This window comes from Syngnathus floridae, chromosome 4 (genome assembly GCF_059516105.1).
Source record: "Syngnathus floridae isolate MCC-2025c chromosome 4, RoL_Sflo_1.0, whole genome shotgun sequence".
Taxonomy (NCBI): Eukaryota; Metazoa; Chordata; class Actinopteri; order Syngnathiformes; family Syngnathidae; genus Syngnathus; species Syngnathus floridae.
The window spans coordinates 11,558,996-11,579,167 of NC_142416.1; the positions used below are offsets into that span (position 1 = coordinate 11,558,996).

At 42.9% G+C, this 20,172-nt stretch overlaps 1 protein-coding gene across 3 annotated transcripts; it reads right to left on the reverse strand.

The window, feature by feature from the left end:
- Nucleotides 1-788: 788 nt before the first annotated feature.
- rnf38 (ring finger protein 38) lies at nucleotides 789-19,813 on the reverse strand. Of its 3 annotated transcripts, none has more exons than XM_088372868.1 (13): nucleotides 19,676-19,813; nucleotides 18,254-18,902; nucleotides 10,099-10,157; nucleotides 5,909-6,111; nucleotides 4,887-5,259; nucleotides 4,648-4,812; nucleotides 4,329-4,499; nucleotides 4,060-4,239; nucleotides 3,856-3,965; nucleotides 3,690-3,774; nucleotides 3,454-3,575; nucleotides 3,224-3,323; nucleotides 789-2,991 (listed from the first exon to the last, which is right to left on the reverse strand). In XM_088372868.1, the coding sequence occupies exons 2-13, from the start codon at nucleotides 18,840-18,842 to the stop codon at nucleotides 2,929-2,931; spliced, it is 2,220 nt and encodes a 739-aa protein (XP_088228994.1). In that variant the 5' UTR covers nucleotides 18,843-18,902; nucleotides 19,676-19,813; the 3' UTR covers nucleotides 789-2,928. The 3 variants fall into 3 exon arrangements, with proteins under 3 accessions (XP_088228994.1, XP_088228997.1, XP_088228995.1); XM_088372871.1 differs by lacking the exon at nucleotides 19,676-19,813 and adding an exon at nucleotides 19,043-19,568; XM_088372869.1 differs by lacking the exon at nucleotides 19,676-19,813 and adding an exon at nucleotides 18,993-19,568.
- Nucleotides 19,814-20,172: the final 359 nt, after the last annotated feature.

Here is a 20,172-nt window from a genome sequence, read left to right on the forward strand (position 1 = left end):
AATAGTCAGGTAGTGCTGACAAAAAAAGATTTTTTAGAAAATGTTTTAGGATAAATTCCACCTGTTGCGGTTGTCATTTATGATAGAGGAAACAAACACTGCATCAACATTAAATAATAGACAAGTTAATATCTTGACAAAATGACATGACTTTAAATTGGATATACGAATATTACAACGAACATTTACATCGTAGCCAAGGCCTAATAGCACGTCTGACGTTCTTCAAAACATACCGAGACAAGTTACGATTGTTTTGATATAAAAGCTTAAGAGATTGTGAATCGTATTCATGAGTGGTGTCAAACTTAATTTTATCGACGACCACTTTGTAAATGCGGCTTCTTTCGGAGGGCCGTTTGGTCGGTGAAATCAAATGTTTCATCTTTTCCTCAAATTATCACACAAAATCATCAAATAATCATATATTTAAAAAAATGATAGGTTCAAAGCTTTCAATGTCAATGATAGCAGTATCTTCAATAATTGTTCGAGTGATTGTAAATAAAATATTTCAAAATATAATTTATCGCAAATTTCACGGGCGACATAAAATGATGCAACGGTCCGGATCTGGCCCCGGGCCTTGAGTTTGACATCTATGGTATAAATTTTACTTAACATTGATCGTGAATGTTTTTAATGAGTACACTATGATTGCGGTGCCGAAACACAAACTGCATAGCGCCAGCGCCCTCTAACGACCGTATTTAGCCGGTTCCTTTTGGCACTTCCTCCAAGAGGTACACAATTGCAGTCAAAAAGGATGAAAGCTAAGACAGAAGAAATTAAGAGAAGAATGTTAAACATTTATTATTGAATCAGCTTTTGCAATACAAAAGGGTAAGGAATTAAGGAAGTAATTGCACTACTTTATAAAGTATAACTAGTAATAACTCTCATACAAAATGTACAAACGTTTGTTAAAAATTTCATCAACATTACAGGCCTTCAAATGATTTTGGTTACAGGTATAATACATATTTTAACGACTATGACACCATGTAAATGATAGTATGTCATAGTGAAATAAAGAACTTGCATGGGAAAAACTCAGCAAAATGCAATAACTCATGGTTTTAATATTGTCTGGAAAGCCATAAATAGTGGGACTGAGGCAACTAGTGTACCCAAGCCACAGAAAACAATACAACACAATTCAAAGACACAATGAATACATCCAGTCCCCTTTGACCCCAAAAAAGATTTTCTATGGATATGACATTTAAAAAAAATAACATAAAAGTACAGTTTGGGAAGCCAAAATTAGTTTTAATATATCAGTGTGATGACGTGTCTGCAGCAAATTGTACATTCTCTGTAAAGCATATGTTTGGTTGTCATACTGAGTCAATTCCCAATTGTGATAGTTAATTACACCACAAAAGCTTTCCTGTGTCTAACGTTAATATGATTTACACTGTGGCATTAGATCATAAACCTTACAGAGAGCAGCTCTGGTGTGTTGGGAGTTAGGGAGATTGTAATGTGGCACACGCCACACTTACTGGGGAACAGAGACAAAATAAGCAAGCTTACATAGCATAAAGTATATTATTTGCTGTTCCAAAACTCAATCTCTCGAAGGTCAAATCACAGTGTAAAATATATTTTTTCCATCCCATACAGACTGATCTCACTCAGAGGAATGTAAAAATACACATACAGAAATGAAAATGAAACGATTGTAATAACCAATTGCAATAAACCAAGGACAGTCTGTGCCATTCAGTGGTGGGTGCGTCACTCCACGAGTCAGCATGCCATCATTATTTCAGGACAACCCACATGGGCCAAGTCCATCCCTTGTTGGCAAAAGTCAATCGGCGCCGAGAACGTACTTACTCAGGCGCCGCGCAAGCAGACACAGCCAAATACAGGGATGAGAATACACCATCACGGATATGTTCCGTCAGGCATGTGGTTACGGACTGTGTTACAAGTTGTACAATGACGCTGCTCTCGAGCCATGCCCATCTGAAGCGGTTCTTGATCCCGTTTGGCTTGTTTATTTCCCTGGCACGATCCTCATGCTGGCGAAAACTTTTGCTGAGTAGGCCCTAGATCTCTCTAACTAAATAACTCGTCTACAAGTGATGAAAACCCAATTGCAAATTTACATTGTGGCGGTCTAAAAACACTTAGTTCTCCGCGTAAGTGGAAATGATGTGACGAAAGTAGCGGCAAAATGCTGCCGAAAATAAGGCGGATGTTGTTGCATCACTGCTGCCAGTGAGTTAGGTTTACAGAGGCGAGCCGATTTCCGTACTCACAGTTTAACTAATTTTGCCTTGAGATGTGCCAAAAGATGTTGTCGTGGGGGGCGGGTGAATGCTCGTGAGTCGCCGAGGCGAAAAAAAAACACGAAAATCCGCGGATCCGCGGAAAATTCTCATCCCTGCAAATAAAGAAAAAATAAATAGACACACACAGAGTGTGGTGATGATCGAAATACAAACAATATGGGAGAGTGTCATTGCGTTCTGTGGGACTAAAAGGCTGGGTGTCACATATGACTCGGACAGATTGGCCTGGTCAGATATAATAATGGCATGGCGATTGACGGATTGACGCGCCCACCACTGGTGCTGTTTAAGGTGATTCTTTTTTTTTCCACCAGAATCGAAAGAACAAAATCTTTGGACTGCAATTCTTCCTGCAAAGTCTGTTACTACAAGTACTGTATACAGACGCTTCTGTTTTCTATGAATACAATGTATATGTGCTGTGCGCGTTTCAAAGCCCATTTTGAGTGAAGACAGCACAGAAGGCAGAGCAGGTTGAGGGGCTTATCCCTAATTTGAAGCACTATGCAGAAAAGTGTCATAGTCCTTTTGGATGTGCGGTGAAGGAACACTGGTCTATGTGCATGATGGCCGGAGAAAAGTTCAACATTTGCCTGGTGCATCCAAAGAGAAATCGTGAGGGTCACTCAGAGTCCCGCTGGACCTCGGATGCATCAGCCCGACAGATAGGACACGTTCGATTGGCCTGGACATAACATAATCAAGAGTTGAGGGTCATGTATCATACTGCATCTGGTCAGAGCACAGATGAGAAATGCGCTGCTCCTGAATCAATTTAATCTAAAGCAAATACCTAACTAGTACACGATTATTAGCTCAGTTGCAAATAAATCCCAGCATGTTTCATTATCATCAAAAGCATTATTATTATTAGTCATTGTCTATTATTTTGAGTTTTTTTCTTTATATCTACTCACCTTAAGCCACTTGTCTACACACTTGGCATGGAACTCATGATTGCAGGGCAGAACCCTCAAGAGCTGGCGTGACTCAAAGTCACACATGCAGACCACACACCTGGGAGATGAATCGAATCATTTTTAACATGTAATTCCAAAAAAGTAACCAAAAGTAAAAAGAACAGACATTGTCCCAAACCCAAAGTAGTAAAATATTTCCACCCTACACTACTTTTTTAGAAACTCACAGTGTTTGTTCAGACTGGTGGTTATTGGGGTTGAACCTGTACGATGGGAGCTGTTCTATATCAGCCTTAGTGAGGCCACGGGGCTTGGCCTCTCCAAGACGCTCTGCAAGATTCAGCAAGGCCTAGAAGTTTCATATACAACAAGAGGGCAGAATGCTTAGAAAAGGAACTGTAACAGTTGCATGTTCAGCAGCACAGAGATGTTGGCAACACCAGATCATGAATAGTCAAAGTACCTCATAGTTCTCCACCTCTCCATCATCAACATCAAGTTCAAGACTAATGGCTGGAGCTACATTTGGTGGGACTGGGAGCATGGACCTGGTTAAAAGAGCGAAATGGTTTCCCTGACGTCTTCTTCTGTATGGATCTAATAAAAACGATGAGGTTAAAAACACTTACAGGAAGTAAGGCAGGAAGCTCGGGTGGTAGCTTGAAGGAGGCACAGCCTGCTGGGAACGAGCTGGGTAGCGCCGACTGGTGAATCGCCGTGGCATAAAGTGTGGATAGGGCTGTTGGAGATCAGAGCGACATATTGAATTGTCACAAATTAAACCCTAATTCTATTTTAATCCTAACATAAAAGTCCTAAATCCATGCACTCACCACCGTGAAGAGCTCTTGTGAAAGGGGGTCATGGTGTGAAAGAAACTGGAGTGGTGTGGAAGGCGGAAGGGTGGAGGGAGGCTGGTGGTGATGGTGATGGTGATGGCCATAGCCAAAGCCTCCACCGACTGAGAGTTGCTCTCCAAGAAGTTCAACCTCATTTTCAATCCTCTGTAAGGGCTGTGAAAAAGCATCCAATTGATCTTAACAAAGCAATGGAAAAATGACACAAATAATAAAGTTAAAAACAAGCAAGGTAGATTTATTACCGATCGTGGCTGTTGTGTCTGGAACGGCAAGAACTGACTGTGCGCATGGAGGTGTGGCGGGTGATGAGCGAGATGAGGCGGAGGGGATAGAAGAAACTGAGGGTCGCTGGACAGCAGAGAGGGAAAGGCATAGGGCACTGGCAAATGTTGCATTGAACAAGCCTGTAGCATCTGAAAAAGGAAAAAAAACGTGGTCAGTGTGTGATCCTGACATACCGCATCCTGTCACAAGGAGGCAATGTCAAACAAGAAAACGATCTCTCATTTGCAGCTCGCAAAGCTCCTAAAGAAACAGGCCACCCACAGACGGACCACTCACCGGGTGGTAGTGTTGTCCAGTGCTGAATACCACACTGCAGGCAGGAACTTGTTGTTGCGAAGAGCAGCTGGGGGGAAGGTGCTGACCGTTACACAGCGGTGCTGCGAGGCCGTGAGGTGCGACAGGGGTCATGGTGTAAGAGACTGGTACGCTGCCCTGCTGAAGCTGGACAAAACAGAAGAGTTAAAACACACGCGCAGTGGCCCAGGGGCACAGACACAAATGGATCTAAAGCATACCTGTTCATGCAAGTCCAGGACCATGGCCCCTTGCTGTGACGTTGCGTGATGCTGCTGCTGCTGTTGCTGCTGCTGATGGTGATGATGGTGGTGGTGGTGATGCGCAGCTGGGTGCAGTAGTCGGGGGGACAAGGTGGGAGGATGGAATGCTCGGGGATCCTCTGAACCCCCACTTCCATGTGGAGGGGGGTGACTGTAGGTGTGCGTTGGGTACGTTTGGTGCGTCGAGGAATGTGGGTTGCGCTGGAAATTCTCATCCTGGAGCTCTGATGGCAACGGGTGGGGACCGGGACCTTGTGTCGAGGGGTGATGATGGGGAGGCAAGTGGCGTGTCGGTCTGAGGAGGCGGCCACGCTGACGTCTGACAGGGGGGCTGGGAGGGGGATCAATTGATTACATTTAGGGATCATGCAGCAAATGGCAACATCTTAAATGGAGGTTCTGGACCTCAAGCTTTCAGTGGCTACGTTGACATAGACAAAAGTTCTTCAATCCGATCAAAGTCGGGGACAATACAATACAAAGAAAGGAATTTGTTGCGAAAATCATATGACTGACATTTGCCAAGGTGCCTTTTTTTAACTTAAGGCAATATTTTTGCTATAATCATGAGGTTATATAAAAAGTCTCTAAATTAATTTGCTATGATTGTCTGAGCAATATAGAGCGCTTAATTATGAACCATGGGAAGTGCCAAAGAAACTTCCTGGAACAATATTGATGAGCTCGCTTTTCTTCTTACCACTCCTTTACGGGCATTATTCTTTATTCTTCCAGTATGTGAAACGCTTCCTTGTTCATGAAAAACGATGTGTAATTGCTTATTTCTTTGTTTACCATTATAAAAAGGGGGGGGGGGGTTCACTGATGTAATGTTTGTTTTGTGCACGACTAAAGTTTGAATTTGAAAGAATCACGAGGGCTCGGTGAATGCCCATGTGAAACTTGCATGGTTCAACTTGGTAACGAACCGATTTTGGACGAAGAAATCAGCCGCAGTGAAAATCTTCAAAGCTGCCTACCTGCGTCTGTGGCGAGCCGGTGTGAGGGATCTTTCTTGGTGGTAGTGTGCGTGGGGGTGAGACGGTCTCCTACTTGGAGGTCCTAGCTCCCAAGGGCGAATGGGGGGAGAAGGGGTGGATGGCGGTGGTGCGGAAGAAGTTAGCTGTTCCAAGACAGCATGACTAGACAGCCTCTGGCGCTTTGGACTGGGGCTTTCCTCACTCTGTGGTGGGAGGGGTGGAAAAGGAGAGTGAGAAAGGAAGAGGAGGGTGGGAGAAAGGGGGCTGTGGTTAGTGACCCATGGCGCTCCAATCAAATCAATTTCACTGTGCTCTTCCATCCTTCTGGCCAACAATCCATACAACTGCTCGGACACTAAGCGCCTTTGTGACTCATGGCATTTCCTGTATGTGCACACCTCTGTTGGTGTGTGAGAGTGCGAGCTCATTGCACCACCAGCGCTCACAGTCGCTTCCTCTCGCAGTGAGGAAATGAGCAAAAAGGCAAGACGCGCTCTCACGGGCCCATAAGGGAGTCATTCATCCACACCCTCAACTGACTGGCTCGACTTACTCACAGCATCAACCAAAAGATTGCGACACAAAACTGACACAGGCACATACCTACAGTAGTCATCCAGGTTTTGGATAAAGTGTAAATCCTCAGTAGGTGGTGCTGTCAAGTCATCTGTGAGTCACATCACTTACTGTAAGGCAATGACTCTCACTCAGCTCATAAGCGTGTGTGTCAGCACCCAGTCATCTTCCAGTCCATGTGCTAGACCGCATGGAGTAGAATCATTTTACTCTTTGCCACCAGTGTTGTTCTACCATTCGGAATTTGAGGGCTTGAGAATAGGAAAATATTAACTCTAATGTCACGCAACCGATTAAGTTGAGAATAGCATGACGTAGCTTCTTTAAGAATTGTAGTTATTTATTTACACTTATGTGCCAGTTTCGAATACAAATGAGTGGCAACTCAACATCATTCGCCGTTTAAAACGAATTAGAACAGCATCTAAAACCAGATTATACTCAATTTGAGAATTTCCACTCAACCTTGAGTGCATCAGGTTTTGACCACCTAGAGTAGCAGGAAAAATTTGGGCCAGCAACTTTAACGAAACCTATTCCCCCCTTGCTCCTTGCCCCTCGTTACCTTCTTCATGTGAAGGACACATTGGTAACGTCTGATAACGGCTGCGACTTTTAACACGTGCACACACACACAGCTCAGCAACCTTGAGCGCAGTGCAATAGCTAAAAGGAAACAGCTGGAAAGCAGGCTGCAGAGAGAAACACACATAAAACATGAACGCACACACGGATACTTAGACACACACACACACACACACACACACGCACACACACACACACACACACGCACACACACACACACACACACACACACACACACACACACACACAGAGTTATGGAAACGCCTCCAGACATACACAGGCACATATGGAGAGCCGCCACTGTTTGTGTTCTACAGCCTATAAAGAACAATACCTACTGTAGCTGCTTGAGGCCCACTGCGCTGTTGTAACAAGCCTGAATTTTCACTCAAGACCCAAAGACACCACATTGTAGAGTCAGCCAAAAGTTATGCTGTGTACGGCAACTTTGAATGAATGAATGAATGCAGCCTTTCGGTAATGTAACTAAAATAACTTCATAAACTTAACATCAGAATGTTCTTAGCACAATACCACTGGTTCAATCAATCAGATGAGATCTTTGAAATACAAACGATGACATGTAGTCTTTCACCACATAATGATGTTGGCCTACATACATTAGACAGTCTTTACAACTACAACCCATCGCCCAAAATAACCAACAAGAATGCGTTCGTCAACTACAGCCCAAACGTTTGATGACAGCAGGTGAAAGTCAGAAAGGGTTTGTTTTTGTTTTGTGTTTAAGCACTGTGTGTAGCATTGGAGCGGAGGGCCTGACAGTTGTCGGTGCTACTGTGTGTGTGTGTGTGTGTGTGTGTGTGTGTGTGTGTGTGTGTGTGTGTGTGTGTGTGTGTGCGTGCGTGTGTGGTGGGTAGCATCATACCTCGGGTAGCATCTTCAATGGTGCAAGGAAAAGAAGTTTTTTAGGTAATAGTTTTAGTGCACTGTTTACATTTCCTTTTTTTGTAAATCATTTTCATGCAATACAGCAGTGGCCTGAATTTGGACCCAACAAGTCATGTGCTACTTATACTTCATGTCTTATGAGCAACTGAGTGTTTGTCATTGTTTTATCAGATTACATTTTGTGGTGTACATATGTAGCATTCTTGTGAGAAAAAGAACAAACAAAAAATTGCTTTAAATACTAACAAACATGTATTGTACAATATTACTTAATTTATTGTACTTCTTCGAGGCTTGCACCTGCATTCCACCCCCACACTGGAATCACCTTCCTGTGCCTCTTTTACCACCCCCTCTCTTCTGACCCCCACACTCTGCATCCTCCATTCTAAGCTCACCCCAACCCCAAAACCCTTGGGACAACCACTATGCCCATTTTCATATTCAAGCAAGCCTTTTCCATCCCGAGGATGACATGCACCCCTCCTTCCACAGATGCTACCAAACCCTCCTCGACCACCCCCATCCCTCGCACCAGCACTCTAACACCAGATAAGCTTAATTCCTCTATAGTCTCCCCTTATCCTTGCGCTTTCCCCTTTTGCAACGCATGCCTCTCCTATCCAAGACCCGGCCTGAAATTTGAGGGAACATGACAAGAGTTTTTTTAGATAACATGGCTGTGTGTCACTCTCACACACAAACGCACGCGCGAAGGCACGCACGCACACACACGCATTTGCCCATTAGTATGAAACTTTGATGGGCTCGCCTACCAACGTTATGGGGAGTGAGGTCTTGTCAGACAAAGAGAGAATGTGTGTGTGTGTGAGTCCTCCAGCGATATGGCTTTACAAGGACTTATGTTGGACCTGAATGCTCTCTCAGAACACACACCTCTCGTCCAGACATGTTTCTAAACCCAAAAATGCCACGGTCTACGTAAAGGGGGGGGGAGACAAGTCTGCTGACAGAAGATGAACACACGCAGTCCCTTCCAGCACAGCTTGGAAACACTGTGATCTGCACTGGGGGTGATAATACAGCACATTCTGCAATGTGAGGACCACAAACACACTCCCTTGTTGCTTTTTTTGCTCTGTGCACATTTAGTTGAGAGCAAACATGAGGCAGCAAAGATATCCTGAAGCCTAAGAACAGACACACCCTGCCATGCTCTGCTTGGCTATGTCCACACTTGCATACATGGACTAACTGCAGCAGGCAGCTGTTCAGACCTCGCTGTCAATGCCGCCATCCAAATTAGATGGAAGGCTGAGACACACCTTAGAAAAAGAACAAGGACCAAGTTGAAGTTTGTCAGTCTAAAATTGTGGGTGCGGAGCAAACGGAGAGCAAATACGGTTATTTGCTTGAACAGAATCATTATTATTTGCATACATGCTTCCACAAACACCTATTCCTCCCTCCCCCACTTATTCTCTTTCTATTAACGAGATTTGAAAGCTCATTTTGTTTCATCTGCCACTGTTTCTCTTTTCCTTCCCCTCTCTCACTCCAAGCAAGCCCCACAGCTGGAAGTGAAATCATTAGCAAAGCCCCCTCCCTGCTTTTGGCCTCATGCGACCACCCTCCCTCCCCTCCATGCAAGCTCTTTGCAACACCTTCCTCAGCATCCTACCCCCCTCTTCTCTCCTCCACTGCTTTGCAACCAATTGGCCTGCTTTAATTACGCACATTTGGCTATTTTTACTATGTTGCTGTATTTTTTTAAAGAAATGCAATCAATATCCCTTGAAATGTAAATAAATCTGACCATGTGCTTACAGAGCAACATGAGTCAAAGGAAGGAAAAGACAATCAATGTGTGACTTATGAAGCATACAATTGCGATACATTTACAGCCATCTAGCAAAATGTGGATACTTGTTTTCTTTGCCTTTTTAAAAGTTTCATACTTAGTGACAACGTTATCAAAGATGGCCTCTGGCGATCCTAGACGGAGAATGTTGTAATATGTGTGCCACCTTTTCAAAAAAACATTCACTTTGATACCAAAAGTTGATTTCCAAAAGTTGTAGTTGGCGATGGCCTGCCAAAATAGTATTGTTGATCAACTTTCAGTAAGAAATATAAAATAAAATAAAGCAGCATACCTTGTCCCTCTCCCTGTATGCATGCTCTTGGTGGCAATGGTAAGACACATCTGAGGCTCCTACAAAAAGTGAAAAGAAGAAGAATTCAACACAGTGGGAACAAAACCTGCATCTGTAACAACAACATCCGTAACAAAATTAATTTCACACATTCATGTGGAATGCCATAGGCACATGGAAATGCTATATGCCAAAAATAATCAATAAATAGGACCAGTCATGATTCAGAAGCTCAAAAATAAAATTTCAACACGATGACGCCATTACAGGAAATTCATTCTCTTGTTTATCTCCAGCTACAATTGAACATTTAATCCTTCTGTTATTTCTGTTGACTCTTACGTCACAGGGGAAAAAAAACCTGTTGTTTGTGCAAATTGAACCTTTGTGTCGCACAAAAGTGACCAAAACACATATGGTACAGTCTTGTCTCGGATCAGCACACACACACATGCATGTAAAATCAACAAAGTAATCCCGGCTTAGCGAAGCTTTCTGATGATACCGCCAGTTGCATCATGGCTAAGACTTTTACTCGTTTGTTTTTTTTTCCCCAACAATCCTTTCATCTTTTTATTGTCTTATCTATTTATTCAGTCTGGCTTTTGTTTTGCCTTTGTCATGAACGCGTGTTTAGCTGGGGACGTTCTCACCACAGATGGTGGCACTAGAATACAGTCCAAGGGTAAGCACTCCCAAGGGTGCACCACACAAAGCTACCGTTACCGAACACTGAACTAAAAAGGAAAAACATACCAAAAATGTCTTTTAAAAGATTTTTTTTTTTTTCCACCTAATGGCAGTTTGTTTGCAGAACTCTTTCGGCTCTAGTGCTCCCCTTTGAAGAAAATCCATGATTGACAACAAAGGGGTAGGCGGACTCACGTTTGAACCACTAAATTCCTCACTCTTTAAGCGAGCCTTTCCGCTCACTCCCCAGAGCAAAAATGCTAAATGAATGGAAAAGGTTGAGGTAAGTAAAGCTAACATTAACGTCGAGAAAACCAGTGTGTTTTCATTTCGATGACCCGGGCCAGCGGACTGGTGAAGTATTCATGGGATTCAGTGACTGCATGTGCAGAACACTCATTCACCACTCACAATAGGCAAAAAGCCCTGCTCGCTTCCTGAATAGGCGCTCACTTGCACATTGTCGGAGTCCGGTAAATTGAGTCAGAGGCCAGTCATTCAGTCACAGTCACCCTTGGGAGCACAGAAGTTAGAGAACAGGTTTGGAACGTCTAGATGACATCATGTCCTCTGTTGGATGAACCCAGACTGCATATAGCAAACACACATGAGTTTCTCTGCTGAGGGGAGCTTAGAAGAGTAGGGGAAAAGAAGGAATGAATCAAATGACATTTTAAATCACACATGAAATGTTCCATGTGCATCATCTGCGGTCTTGAGCTCCTTTTACGCTGCAACCTTATGTCTACATTATTCTCAAGCAGGAGCTCAAGGAGAGCAACAAATAGCAATGTGTTCCAATTCAGAAAAACAGATTCAGTCCTGCCAGCTCCCAGCACAAATTCACTTTGGCTCGTGTTGAGCCTCACTGGCAAGAGAACTTGTTGAGCTTTCTACCAAGTGACTGGTGCGATTTACAGCTGAAGAAATAAACAATATTTTCAAAAGGATCATCCAATCACATCTCTGAAGGTACGACCTACTTACTGTATGTTACAAGTGTGGCTCTCGTGAGCATCATTTGGAGGGAGAGAGGCAGAGGACAAGGTTGAACATGCAGTGAGAGTGACAAAGGTGGAGAAAAAGTCAGAAGAGGGAGAGATAGAGTTGAGGGAGTTCAAAAAACAGAGGATGGAGCGAGGTGAGAGAAGAGAGCAGGGGCACTGGATGGGGGTTGTGGCTTCCCCTCTTGACTGCTATTGATTTTCTGTATGCCTCTGAGTGCATCAGCTATTTCTATCCATTTCCTTCACCTCTCCTCCCTTTTTCATCCCACTTTGCTCTTCCCTTAGACACCCCCATCACTTCATCACCCTCCCCTTTCTCCCCCTATCTGCCATCCTGACTCGCTCTCTCTCTCTCTGTGCCATGCACCCCTGCTGCTTCATTTCACAGCATCCACTATCTATGCTTTGCACTAACACATCATCTGTGTCCACCTCTTTTCAGCATCTAACGGGCCGGGCCCACTTTCTTTCAGGTCAATGACAAGCAGCAGATATTTGGTGGTCAAATGCACTCAATATCCATCCACATCCTTAGACACACATGCACAACTAATGAAAGAGTTGCATCACAATGTATCTTGTACAAAGACAACTAGAGCACAGACCTCAGCCAAGCTAAAATTCGGAGAAAGGCTGAAATCAGGATTCGGACCATTTGAAGTCAAACAATGGCACTAAATAATTCAGTGAGAGGAAGGGATATTTTATAATCATCGCCTTCATCGTTTGTCACTTGATTGTGAAGCAGTACCTCATAATTGTCTTGTAAACATTGCTGCACACCTTAATCATAAATTGGACAGAAAGTTCCATTTACATATCTAATTAATGAAATGTAAAGAGGACATTTTGAGTGAGCACGTGACAAGCGCAAGTTAACACCGAAACACATCACCCTACCTCCTGAACACACGTCAAGGCAATCTTCACACCTCGGTGCGAAGAAGAAACAAGTTGTCACACACGATAGGTGGCTAAGTAACATCTGCCCAGCCTTTACCTGCCCGTGAATCTCACCTTCTGCCGCTCCCCTCTTCCAGTGCTCACTGTTTGTTTCACTAACCCCACCGATTTCTTACATCTCCAATTCATAAGAATTATTCATGAAAAATAAACTAAAGGCTTTCTGTTTGTTTACTCTTGGGTAAAGGGCGTTACGCTGTCAAATATCTCCACCAAACCCATTTCCTGGATGAAGCAGCGACAGCTGGGGCTTGTGGCTTATTACATATGAAAAAATGTCACCTAAACAAAAAAGCCTAGGTGATCTACATTTACTACCCGTCGGTCTACGTCGTAAATCACGGCGTCAACTAAATTCCATGAGTTGATCTTAACTTTATTTGACTGGCGTGTCTGTTTGGTATGTCATCCATCGGCTTTCTCTTGCTTCACCTTCCATCGGGTTATTGACTAACGTGCACAGACAGGACAGTTACTGCTGTTATGCAATTTCCTATGCAAGTACATTTCTGTCAGCGCTTATCAGCTTAAGCCGACCACGCAACAGGCAAACTGTGGATGCACGCAAACACACACCTAGCACAGGCATACCGAGAAAACACACCCATAAGGAAGTCTATGATTTCCTTTTGCAGTGAACATAACTCTTAATTGATTCTGTACAAAGTAGGGGAGAGATTTAATACCTTAGTCCACATTTTGTAAGTGTATTGGATCTAAAATCGTTATGTAGCTTCAAAAAAGCACCTTTTTTTTTACCATCATTAAGAAAATGTTGGCAAATAATCATGAGGCATCTGCTAGTTGAAGATGAAGGGAAATGTGATGGTTCAACATGACAATTACCCAAAATACCCAGCTAACGGTGTTGTTTTCCCAAACCATATCAGAGTCCATACGTTTGACCCGGGGCTAATTTGAGGTCTCTCGTATCTTCCCCCGAGATGCCCTCATCGGAGTGCTTTGCTTTTTATTTGGAGTGATGACGGGAACTCAGACTTCTTGGTCAACCCAAGCTAAAGAGGTTTACTTTTCCAAACCAGAGGGGGTTGCCTGGGCGACAAGACAAAGGAAAGAACAAAACAGAGTAGTACATGTTTCCGCTTCTGTAGCAGACAGAAGGATGGAGAGGACAGGCAGCGAGTGGTGGAATAAAGGTAGAGAGTGGCACAAGGGCCTGTCCCTATGCTGCTCCGGGCAGTCCATTAAAACGATCTTTCCATTAGACAAATGTGCATGAGAAGGCCAGCAAAAATAGACCAGAGGGGCACAGAGAGAGTTGCCTGATCCAAAAGCAACCAAGAGATGAACGTGAAAGTGAAAAGACATGCTGGGCCAGAATAAGACCAGATGACCAATTAGGGAAAAATTTGGTTCTTCTGCAGTAGGACCAATCCAGCAGTCTCCCGCACTTTGTCTCAGCTTTCCAGCAAATAACCATAGCATACAAGTGTTGATTAGGACACAGGGTTGTATTCCAAAATTATTTCTGAATGTCATTAAAATACATTAGTGAGTAATTGAGACCAGATCATTATGTAAGTATTCAGACCTTTGGATATTTTTCTTTGCTGGTTATTCATGAGATGTTTCTAATGTAAAATGGGTAACCTTGACTCAACACTGATCTAAATATTATTGTCCGAAATAAAAACTCAGATTATTAGATAAGAGATGCCCGTAGACTGAAATGTTCGCATGCAATTTCAAGCGAGCCGTCTCTCCATCTTCAGGAGCCATAAACACCTAAGCACTCCAGCGTCAGACACATTTGGCTCTTCGGTTTTGTGTGATCAAGTAACAAGAGGGTCTCACAATAGGAAGTGGTGACAGCTCAAGAGTGTTGATGGCCAAAACTGTTAGGAAGATAAGAGGGCTCCTATTCACACACAAAAAATGTGTGTGGAAACAAGAAACCCCAATCTATCAAATAAATATTTCAATAATACCTTAAACTGGTTGCCAATCAGTCGAAGGGCACAAACAGAGACAGACAACCAAACAGCGTCACTGAGGGGGAACTGAACACACATTGCCTGCACAGATGAATGTACCACTACACCATCAATGACTTAACTGTTAATATGACAAAATATCAAAAAGGATAAAGAAGCCATACTTCCACAATACAAATTTCAGCCCAAGAAATTTTAAATCACTGGAGAAGAGAGGGACAAACTGGAAGTACAGTACTGTACAGGATAACATTAGGTTCAATGCCTCATGCAGGTGAATGGACTTGAAATGTCAACTTCCCTCTCATGCACGGTTCATTTTGGGAGTGGGGAGAGGCTGAAATAAAGAGAGCTGCCACAATGCCACAAGAGACTGTTCAATACGCTAAAATGTCCTTTAACCAAAAAGAAACAGATGAATCTTTTATAAGAATTTGTGTCATGAAAGAGATGTATGCTTTGCAAGCCTTTGAATATTTGCTAAAATGAACAGCGAAGAGGAATTTGTCTGTTGATTATTCTGCATGGTTTGTCAGGCCTGTTTGAAGGATGATTTATTTTATTTTGGCTTTGTTCACTTTAAGGTCCTATTCCATCATAAGATATTTTTTGGCCACCATTTTACGTATAATAAAAACTAGTCTGTGACATGTTTGACAACAGCCTTTGAAAAGCAAACACATGCAGAAATGAGGGGAACTAAATTTGGTGCTGTGGTGATGAAGGTTTTGGCTCATTATTCAAGTACATGCTCACTTTGTTGTTACTACATGCCCACTCAGCTCGGCAAAAATGGCTGACGGCAAAAACACACAGCATCTAAAACTGCATCAGCTCCTCAATCTCCGTACAGGAGTTGAAGAAGAAACTACATGAATATATTTATGGAGAGACTCCTAAGCATTTCGGAACCAGACTTTTGCACATTTCCTGGTGGCTGGCTACGTCAACATAAGCTTTCACATATGCTATAAATACATTTCCGGGTTTTAAGCCACCAAAACACACCCGATGATCAGTTCGCTCTGGCGTCTGAGGTTGCACAGTGTCTCCATGGAGTTATACCCATGTCTAAAATAAAACAATGAACGAATAAATGAATAAAACCGGAGACCGTGAGATGGTTCAGGCTGCTCAATCCCCCTCTGAAGCTTGTTGGGCAGCAGAGAGACTGCTGGGAATCACCCACCCTCAAAAAAAAAAAAAAAAGAGTTGCTTTTTCTTTTAGGTTGTTATATTAAGTTTTGTTGTGATGGGTGATCAATATAGTAAAGTGTACAATTAATTGATTTATTTAACAAATACACATTTTTGGTAACAATGTGCTATATAGAAAAAAGTACTTGGATTAGAACCTTTTCAAAAGTATTTTTAAGAATAATTTAATGTATTTATGACTCCTACATGACAGAATTAAGTGGGATGTTGCCGTATAGGAGTCTTAAACTGGACATGTGACTTAAGCATATAGTAAAATGGACCCCACGACTCACAGGGGATCGGGACCAGGCTGGCTTTCGAATAGCCAAAATCTATATGGACTACTGTATATCTGACGCCCACTAACATTGATTGATTTTCAACCCAAAACCTTTCACTAAAAAAAAAAAAAAACACTCAAAATGCACTTTGTAGAATCGCACAAAATGGAAAGCAGCAGGAGTATCGATTAGCAGACCCACACTTGCATTAGACAAGGAACTGAGAAACTTCTCAGTGCAGCAAAAGAAAGTTAATACAATGGTTACATATAGACAGGGAGTGCCAAAATCTTTAAGTGGCTGTCAAAAGTAATTTGTGCCGGCCTGTGCATGTATGAAATACGGGGCTTCAAAGTCTTATTTCACTGAGCCGATCAACATCATGGTTGCTGATGTAGCTCATCAGAGGCATGGTTTTATTTTACCCATCCGTACACTAGTGTACAATTTGGTATCCAAATGTAAGAAAAGGTAACTGGCCTAAAATATGCTTTACTTCACATACAACCACATACAATATATTTCCTAATACATGCTTTTAAGATAAAGTAACCAGGCTTTATCCAGAATCTGAGCGAAGAATGTTTCCTCTGTGTCGCTGAATGTGAATCTCTCTCGACACAGCATGTAGACTACTCAAAATCACTTGCTTGGCTTTACATTGCAGCCAAGTCGTACAAATCTAATAACTACAGTATGAGTGACGCACAGCATGACCACCTAGGACAGCTGGGTGTTGATTGTGAAAAGCCATGAACAATCTCTTGAAAGCAATACGACATTAGATTTTATGATTTGGTCGTATTGAAAAAAAGTGCATTAGTTGAGTATTTATTGTCTGATTATTTTGCTAATTAAAAGAAAGACAGGATGCGTAATTATACGCTACATAAATTTTGGTACAACAAATTGCAAGTACTAAAATGTTGTCTTTCACAAACTGTCCCGGTGGAATCAAAATGGATTAAATAAAAATCACATCTTTAAAGGGCTTTCTATTTAATTTTTCTGTGACTGCCTCCAAACGACTTTGCTTGAAGCAATGTAATGCAAGCACATTCGCACAGGCTTTAGGCTACTAGAGTTCACATTGTACCGACTGCTGTAGTTCAATTGCCTTCTGTGTTGCTAACATAGCCACACATCCACACTGCAGCACTGTTGCAAAACACAAATCCATGCTATTTAAATTCTATTACAGTATGCCCATTACGCCATGTTAGTCTACAGACTGAATTAAAAAAAAAGTCAAATAATCCCACTAAACCACATGAGTTTAAATCAAGGCCCAGGGCCCATATCCGGCCGACTGCACCATTTTTTGTGGACCACTAAAGCAATTCAAGTGTGTCAATTTCATGTTTCGTCCTAAATTGATTTGTTCTTTCCATTTTGGCAGAAAAAAAAACATCAGATTTATTTATTTATTTTTGACCTGATAAGGCAAGGTTTTTTTTCTCCACCCACATAAACTGAACTCGCCATCCATTTTCTATACAGCTTATCCTCATTATGATACGTATGACCTGAAGCCAATTTCACTTGAATTAAAGTGAGAGGCGGGGGAACCCTAGACAAGTCGCCCAACTTGCATGCTGGCAGTGGGTGTTCAGTAACAAATGGTCATTTGCTTCTATGTGTCCTGGTGAGTGACAAGTGACCAATCCAGGGTATAGTCTGTCTTTTGCCCAAAGTCTGTTGAGATGGGCTCCAGGTCCCTGCAACTAACTCAAAAGGATGATCGGCATGGAAAATAAATGGATGTCTACACACACATCCATCTATTGTACTTGGTTACCACTAATGAACATGATTTTTTTTTCTTCAAAGTATACATATTGTAAAAAATGTATTCTGTACAATTAATGAAATGCAGGTGCAATTGTATGGACGTAATAACAAATATGTAAGTCCACGTTTTTCACAAGGATTTGCGATGACAGTTTGACACCCCTCCACAAAAGTAAATCCCGACTTAACAATATGGTAATGTTTCACAAACTATTTATCTTTGTATACTATATTCTATATATTTATAAACACATACACAACAGTGTACCTTCGGTTGGGATGCGGAGAGCTCCAAGAACAGGGGGAAGCCTCTGGATGCCAGGGGAGGCGTTACTTCCCAGAGCTCGCTGATGGATCTCTGCTTGGCTGCTGTGAGCCCCAAGGGGAGTGCAACCACCGGCACTGTGCTGCTGCTGCTGTTGTTGCTGCTGCTGCTGCTGCTGATGATGATTCTGCTGGTTCATTCCTATCACTCCGCTGCCAGTAATTCCATTCCCACCATTATACTGCTGGAAATATCCAGACCGGGAACGCGATCGGGTCCTGGGGGGCTCCATTGCCATTTGGTGGCCGTGGAAGGGGTGGAAGAGAAACGAGGAGGACGCGGCTGGAGACTGCGGCGGAGAGCTGTCGGTGAATGCTGGCTGTAAGCTCCGACTGCCGCTGTGGCTGTAACTATACCCCCCGACGCCTCTGGCCCCCTCCGCGCCCCCGTACTCTGTTCGCTCCGCCGACTCCGCCGCCCCCGCCTCTTCAAATAAATCAGCCCCTTTAGGGACCGGTTCAGGGGTGGAAGGCAGCCGGGGGCACACTCTGGGCTCTTGAGTCGTCGGCTGGCCAGTGGCTGCGATTGGCATTTCCTTTTGGGGGATTTCCTCGGCTTCCTCTTTTCGACTGGTTTTCACTTAGATAGGATGCTTGTCGGAGTTGAGACACAGTTAACAGAAAAAGAACCACAGTTAACATCACATTGCGACTGTCAAAAGACAATTTAGTACTTTACCTACAGCTTTAAGATATGATTGGTGTGATCAAGTAAAAAACGTCGCTCACTCACTCTGTCTTCAATCGAAGTGGGTTAAAAGACGACTAAAACTATCATCCATCTTCCCACATACGTGAAAATACTCACTGAACAACTTTTAAACATAAACATGTGATAGAGTGATGTGGCTCGCTAGCTCCCAGGCTGTGATCTTGTTGGGAGTTGGCTAACGTTAGGTGCACTTAACACACTGCCTTCTAAATATATTCCATATAACTACGCATTCGCTTTCTCGTCCTAATTGATTCCCGAACTGACTTTATTACAAGTTTGATCACTTTAGCAACAAATTAAACTTGTTACGCGGGTCTACGCAGTGCCGTTCGCTAGCTTGAAAAGATATCGCAACCCCTCCTCCTACAGCGACCAACACGACGAGGGGGGGGTGGATCCAGTTGCTTGCCACCCACGCCTAAAATACCTTTAAACTGCGTGGTTATGAGCGAAAAGGAGAAAAAAGAAGGAAAACTTTAGAGTTAATCGAGCCAGCCACAATCGCCGGTCACATTTCTTTGCTCAACAGAGGTAAAGACATAAAAGAGGGCAATCAAAAAGTCGCCAGCCAGAAATTACAAAGAAATAACGAACGGTATTTATGGTCTGTCATCTTTTCTGTAATCTTCCCGAGTTTTTCCGACTACCAACCTGCAACGTGATCTCGTGGACTCGTACTCCTGACTTCAATCTGTCGATATTACAGCGTGTGTGTATGTGTGTCTGAGCTCCGAGTGTTCGCTTGGTGTCAGCGTGAAATGTGACAGACCGTCAACGTTGGTCGGATCGTAACAGACCAGAGCAATAAATTGCCGATCCGTCCATTACTCATGCCAAATATTCTGATAAATGTTTTCAGATCGTGAAAGAACATAAACATACAACTCCAGTGGACATAATACGTTGTCATATTATCTCATATTTGAAATAACAAACGTGTAAGATAAAATAAAAGAGCACTTCTATCTACGTTCGATTAACAGTGTCTGTTAAATCAGAAGCTGAACGGCAAAGAGGCAGGCTAAAAGGGGCTTTAAATTATTTATTTACAAATACCAAGCCTACCGATTGCAGCTGTTTCATCCAGCGTTGGAAGTTTGTCGTAGATATTCCTTGTGTTCGAAAAAGTTTCATACAATTTCCTATTG